Source organism: Babylonia areolata, chromosome 18 (assembly GCF_041734735.1).
Source record: "Babylonia areolata isolate BAREFJ2019XMU chromosome 18, ASM4173473v1, whole genome shotgun sequence".
Classification (NCBI taxonomy): domain Eukaryota; kingdom Metazoa; phylum Mollusca; class Gastropoda; order Neogastropoda; family Buccinidae; genus Babylonia; species Babylonia areolata.
Genome location: NC_134893.1, coordinates 64,538,430 through 64,545,929, shown reverse-complemented (window position 1 = coordinate 64,545,929; position 7,500 = coordinate 64,538,430). Strand labels below are relative to the sequence as shown.

Below are 7,500 nucleotides of genomic sequence, written 5' to 3'. Positions count from 1 at the left end.
TCTTCCCCCCCCCCCCACCGCCTTCCCCCTTCCCACACACACACACACACACACACACACACACACACTCACTAGCACAGAGCAACAGCAGCGCTGTGGACAGGTAGACACAGCCCCTCCTGTTGAGTTGGTGATGTCGGCCGGAGGGCCACACTCCACAGATCAGGGTCAGCACAGAGAACAGGGTCATGGCTGCTGCTGCTATGCTGCATCCGAGTACAGTGCGTGACAAATCTGCAACCCGCACAACACGGTTTCGTTGCTTTATAGTCTGGTAACGGTGGTTACAGTCTGTGATCATTTTCTAGGCTGAACCTTATTGTCTGGAAGGTGAATCCCAGTTTTGTTGTTTTTTTTCTGTTTTTTTTTTTTCTCAAGGTCTGACTAAGCGCGTTGGGTTAAGCTGCCCTGGTCAGGCATCTGCTTGGCAGATGTTGTGTAGCGTATATGGATTTGTCCGAACGCAGTGACGCCTCCTTGAGCTACTGAAACTGAAACTTTTCATCTTATTATCATCTTACCACAGAATTTCAGTCATATCATCATCCCGGCGGCAAAAAACCTTTCACAATCAGTCGGACGTCAATTGGAAGCAAAATCAATGACATGTTCCTTGCTTTTTTTTGCGTTCTCACTTGCTTTCTTTCTTTTATGAGCAATCCGCTACACACTGTCAACTAAGCAGTGTGTGTGTATGTGTGAGTGCGTGCGTGCGTGCGCGCGCGCGCGTGTGTATGTGTGTGTGTGCGCGCGCGCCCGTTCCTGTACGTCTGTATGACTGTGAGCACATACGTGCTTACATGCGCGCACGCGTTGGTGTTGTGTATAGTGTGTGTATATGCGTGGCTTCAGTATATGTCTGTATGGATGCATCACACGTATGCATCAGTACGCACGTACTGGCGTGCCGCGTAAGCCTACGTGTTTTTGTGTTTGTGTGCCTGCCGGCGCGGCCGTGCAAGTGTGAGCATGGAATACTCACGGAGTCTGAGCTGGCTGTCTTTGTCCAGACTGTCCTCTTGTTTCTTCACCAGCTGCTGGTAGATGAAGACACAGGACGACCCTTCCTTTGTATACCTGCTGTCTGTGGCGATATCTGGAACCCAAATGATGATAACAGTGATAATGATAATAATAATAATAATAATGATGATGATGATGATGATGGGGAGGAGGATATTGATGACACTACTTCTACTACTACTACTTCTGCTATAACAGCTCCTGCTACTAATGATGACGACGATCATGATGATAATAATGATGATGATGATGATGGTGATGATGCTAACAACAACAATATGATTTTTTTTTAACAGTAACAAAAATAATTTAATAATAGTGATGATTATACTTCTACTACTACTACTGCTACTACTACTACCAGTTGTTCTTTTTGTCATGGGTTATTTTACATCCGCTAAGTGGATGCTACACACGGGACCTTGGTTTATGTTCTCACCCGCATGACTAGCGTCCAGACCACCACTAAAGGTCTCGTGGAGGGAGAGAAAATATTGCCGTGAGCAATGATGCTAATATTGTATGATGGTGCTGGTGGTGGTGGTGATGATGATGATGATGATGGTTGTGGTGGTGGTGGTGGTGATGATGATGATGATGACGATGATGATGATGATGATGATGATGATGATGATGACCACGATGATGATGATGATGTGGCAAGAACAAGAAAAGGGTGGAGTAGTGGCGGGGTGGCACAACATCTAAGGACTACCACCCATGATACGACATTCACGCACACAAACTGGCAACAAAAATACAAACGAAGACACACATCTGCTTCTTCTTGTTCTTCCTCTTCGTTTTCTCCTTCTTCTTCTAAGTTCGCGGGCTGCACCTCCCACGTTCACTCGTATGCATATATGTATACACGTGCATGATTTTTTTTTTAACCACGGCGGTCATGTAGGCAGCCATAGTCCGTATTCGGGGGTGTGCATGCTGGTTATGTTCTCATTTCTCAGTACAACCCATCGAACGCTGATTAAACGATTTTTAACGTGCGTATTTGGTCATAGTCCTTCGCAAAAGACTCAGTTGCAGATGGATTCATACTGCAGTCGGAAAAAAAGAAAGAAAAGAAGAAAGGGGAAAAAAAAAGATCATACAACCTTACTGTCTGCCCAACTTGTTGCCCAAATATGTGTTAACAAAAAAAGTAATATACATAATACAATACAACACAATGCAATACAATACAGGACAAGACAAGACTTATACATCAAAGTACATGAGCTTATGCCACAGTCAGACAGGCAGCACACAAGCACATAGACATCAAACAATGCTCGGGTTATGTAGTCGGACGTCACAGGTCCCTGCAGTGCTGAAGCTTGTCGACCTCCTCTTCCCCCTCAACAGATTCCTGCACGCTATGAGGTCCTGGTGGCATTCTTCTTCCTCTACCCTCCCACCCGGGTCAATGGAACGCTGAATAGACAGCATTAAGTCATGCTGCCCCCCTCACCGCCCCGGGCCCTCCCAAACCTCCCACCCCTAGCCCTCCTCCCCCCTAACCCCCACCCCCACCCCCACCACCCGTCCCACACACACACCTCTCACCCGAGCGCACACCATGCTAACTGAACCCGTCACGCACATGGGGGCTATTCGTCCCTTCAGTGAAGCTCATTGAAACAATGAACAAGTGCAGTACCTGTTGGCCCAGTGGTGACAACGCGTCCGCCTTGGAAGAAGTGAGTGAATCTGCGCGCACGGGATCGATTCCCACAGTCGGCAATGTTTTCTCCTCCCTCCACGCGAGATCTTGAGGGGTGGTCTGGACGCTAGTCATTCAGATGAGACGATAAACCGAGATGCCGTGTGTAGTATGCGCTTAGCGCACGTAAAACTAAAAGAACCCATGACAACAATAGGGCTGTTCCTTGTGGACGCTAGTCATTCGGATGAGACGACAAACCGTAATCCCGTGTGTAGCATGTGTTTAGCGCAAGCAAAAGAACCCAAGACAGCGAAAGCGTTGTCCCTGGCAAAATTATAGTTTAAAAAAAATCAACTTTGGCTGGAAATGAAGTACACATGCAGGCAGGAAAAAACGTGTGGCGCTGCAGTGGAGTGACTCGCTCTCTCCGTCGAGAGCCGGTCGAATTTCACACACAGAAATCTGTTGTAACACAACACAGCACAGCACAGCACAGCACAGCACAACACAGCACAGCACAGCACAACACAACACAGCACAGCACAGCACAGCACAGCACAACACAGCACAGCACAGCACAGCACAATACAATACAATACAATGCTTCTACCGTCAAGATACAAGATGCAAGAATACTTTGTTATGTCCAAAAGAGACAACGCTGACACATTTGTTGACAAAAAAGAAAGCGAGATATGTATCAGCTCCAGTGAACACCACAAAGTCCGACAACGCTCCCATAATACTCAACTGATCCAGGTAAGAGCCAACAACAACAACCACACACACACACACACACACACACACACACACACACACACACACACACACACACACAGGCTGTTAGTCCGCGACGCTAAACTCTTCGCCACAGTTATGTACAATTTGTTTTTTGTCAGTAATACAGAGAACTTAAACTATAGACATGCAAGACGTATATATATAATAGATAACAGGTATGCGGTAATGTCCCATTTTAACGTCCTAAAACATTTCACCTATTGGTTACATTTTCATGGTTTGTGGGACCAAAAACCGAAAAAGCAAGATGGTGACACGTTAGTTTCGTGACTGAACCCCTGTCAAAAAGTGAGTACAATAACGTACAGAATAAGAGTCGAAATCCACTGAAAATGGGGTTACAACATCTACTAATGGTAATATGTTCTAACACATGCACAAAATTGTCAGTAAAATAGGTTCCTGGTGCTAACATAGGACTTATCTATAAAGAGTAGGAGTAAGAGTAGTTGTCATGTTTTATCCAGTATGATAAATAGAATTGTGCAAACCACCACCATTTACCTGAAGATCTAGTCATCAGCCCCATCCACATGTTCAAACGTGTGTGTGTGTGTGCGTGTGCGTGCGTGCGTGCGTGCGTGCGTGCGTGTGTGCGTGTGTGTGTGTGTGTGTGTGTGTGTGTGTGTGTGTTTGTAGTGCGTGCATGTGTGAGTATGCACAAGTTTTTTTTATTTTTTTTTTTATATTGATATGCACTTGTATGTATCCGAATTTCTACTGTATCTGTGTTTGTGTATGATTTTCGATAAATTTATGTTCGTATATTGTTAAGTACTACCCCGGTAATAAAGACATATTCTATTCTAAGAGGAACGGTTCCTGAAGCGTTGACTGACCAGCGGGCATGCGGTCATAGCACTGTCGCCAGAGGCCGAAGTGGAAGTTGTAGCGCCTCCTGACCTCTGGGTCCACGTTGGGGTCAGTGTGCACGCGGTACCAGTTGTCGGTCAGCAGGGCCAGCAGGGTCAAGGTCAGACTGACCAGCATCAGGAAGAAGACGATGCCCAGTTTGCACAGGTGGTCCATAGTGCTCAGTGGGTGGCTCTGACAGATCTATCTGCACAGGTGTGACGACAATGGTAATTATAAATGATCATAATAAAGGTTAAACATAGTATTTCTAAAGCCACACACACACACACACCCGCGCGCGCACACACACACGCGCTGTAGTATAACGACGCGCTCTCCCTGGGGAGAGCAGCCTGAATTTCAAACGGAGAAATCTGTTGTTATAAAAAATAATTAAAAAAAAAAAGAAAGAAAGAAAGAAAGAAATACAATATAATGTGCAGACCAGCTAGTGCCTGAACCCCCTTCGTGTGCAAACGCATGCAGAAGATCGAATACGCACGTTAAAGATCCTGTATTCCGTGTCAGCGTTCGGTAGGTTATAGAAACAAGACATTAACCAGCATACACATCCACGAAAACGGAGTACGGCCGCCTGCATGGTTTGGGTAAAACGATCATACACGTAAAAGCCCAGTATTACGTGAGTTGTAGTCTACGGGGGAAAATTTTTTAAAAAGATCCACCCTCCACTCGCTAACACGACCCCCTTTATGTCTTTACATCCCCTCCCCCCCCCCCCCCCCCACCAAATCCTGTGTCACTTTCCGTCAAGGGAAGTAATCTGTGGCACACAGATGACCCATTCTTCACGTTGACGTGAAAGGTCTGGTTTCACTACGTCATTTGTCATGTCTAGTGACGTCGACTCTCCATTTGCCACACATGTTTGTCCGTGTTTCGTTATTCAATGCTGTGAGTTTGGGTCGTGTGTATGTACACACACACACACACACACTTCCACCCGTACACACACACACATCTACTCCTCCTCCCCCCGCACACACACACACACACACACACACACACACACACACACACACACACACAACGCACACGCCCCTCCTCCCCCCGCACATATACACACCTTCTCTTCCCGTACACACACACACACGCACGCGCGCTCTCTCACACACACACACACACACACAGAGTAACACACACACACACACACACACACAGAGATCATTTACACACACGCACGCACACACACACACACAGTAACACACACAGAGTAACACACACAGAGTAACACACACACACGCACACACACACACACACACACACAGAGTAACACACACAGAGTAACACACACACACACACACACACACACACACACACACAGTAACACACACAGAGTAACACACACACAGTAACACACACACACACACACACACACACACACACACACAGATCATTTACACACACGCACGCACACACACACACACACACACACAGTAACACACACAGAGTAACACACACAGAGTAACACACACACACACACACACACACACACACACACACAGTAACACACACAGAGTAACACACACACAGTAACACACACACACACACACACACACACACACACACACACAGTAACACACACAGAGTAACACACACACAGTAACACACACACACACACACACACACAGATCATTTACACACACGCACGCACACACACACAGAGTAACACACACAGAGTAACACACACAGAGTAAAACACACACACACACACACACACACACACACACACACACACACACGGACACTGACAAAGGGACATAAGAAAGAAGAGAAAGGCATAAAACGAAATGCTGGTGTCACGCAGAGCGAGAGACATGCATGTATGCATGAAGTGTCAAACCGCATGCAGCCTTTCCGTCTTTACGGTTTACCGTACGTCCGTGTGTATGGATCATAGGCATCACGCGCTCATGAATACTAAGCACAGTTTACGTTTTCAGTTTCAAGGAAGTGTCAAAGCGTGCGGACTGATCCATATGCGCTACACCACATCTGCTATCATTTTCATTTTCAAAGCAGCAGATGTCTGATCTTCGGGACATAAAATCAACGCACTTGATTTTTTTTTTTTTTATCTGACATTCAGAGCCGACCCTGGCTTGTACTTAGTAATAAACAAAACTGACAAACAAACAAACACCCCCTTCCCCCTCCCAGCACACACACACACACACACACACACACACACACACACACACACACACACACACACACACACACACGTATACACACAGGTTGAGGGCAAATTATAATCTAACCAAAGCAAGTCCTGACAAAGATGGGCAACGCTAAGTGATCCCTCGTGCACACTGACACCAGCAACAGCACTAATGCCAATGCACACACACACACACACACACACACACACACACACACACACACACACACACACACACACACACACGTATACACACAGGTTGAGGGCAAATTATAATCTAACCAAAGCAAGTCCTGACAAAGATGGGCAACGCTAAGTGATCCCTCGTGCACACTGACACCAGCAACAGCACTAATGCCAATGCACACACACCCACACACACACACACACACACCCACACACCTATACGCGGAACACACACACTGATAGGTATAGGCCTACTTTTAGAAAATGCTTATTGGCTATAACTGTACCTTTCTCCTTCACGTATGCGTTTCGGTAACTACCTTCAACTTCAAGTGTGCATAGCCTCATTTTCCTTCTCTTCGTTTTTGTATTGTATTGTATTGTATTGTATTGTATTGTATTGTATTGTATTGTATAACATTGGAACGCATTTTCTTGGATTGGATATTGGGTTGGGTTGGATTACACTTTGTCACAAGATATTTCTCTGAATAAACGTGGTCAACCAGTGTGTGTGTGTGTGTGTGTGTGTGTGTGTGTGTGTGTGTGTGTGTGTGTGCGTGAATGTGCGCGCGTGTATGGTGTGTGTGTCCCATGTGTTTGTGTGTGTCAATGTATTTGTGTGTGTTGTGGTGAGAGAGAGAGAGAGAGAGAGAGAGAGAGAGAGAGAGAGAGAGAGACAGGGGAGAGAGAGAATGAATGAATGAATGAATAAGAGTTTAATGCATTTCGGATCTGTCAAGAGGGGCAGAAAATTCAGCCTTCACTTCACATTCTGACTCAAATCAAG

At 46.0% G+C, this 7,500-nt stretch overlaps 1 protein-coding gene across 1 annotated transcript in view; it reads right to left on the bottom strand.

The window, feature by feature from the left end:
• LOC143292117 (uncharacterized) overlaps positions 1 to 7,500 on the bottom strand; it is a 10,513-nt gene that overhangs the window by 1,442 nt on the left and 1,571 nt on the right. Inside the window, exons 2-4 of the mRNA XM_076602306.1 lie at positions 4,327 to 4,547; positions 983 to 1,096; positions 73 to 234 (exon numbers count right to left, since the gene is read on the bottom strand). Coding sequence (XP_076458421.1) covers positions 73 to 234; positions 983 to 1,096; positions 4,327 to 4,516 — 466 coding nt within the window. The 5' untranslated portion in view covers positions 4,517 to 4,547. The remainder of the gene's footprint in view (positions 1 to 72; positions 235 to 982; positions 1,097 to 4,326; positions 4,548 to 7,500) is intronic.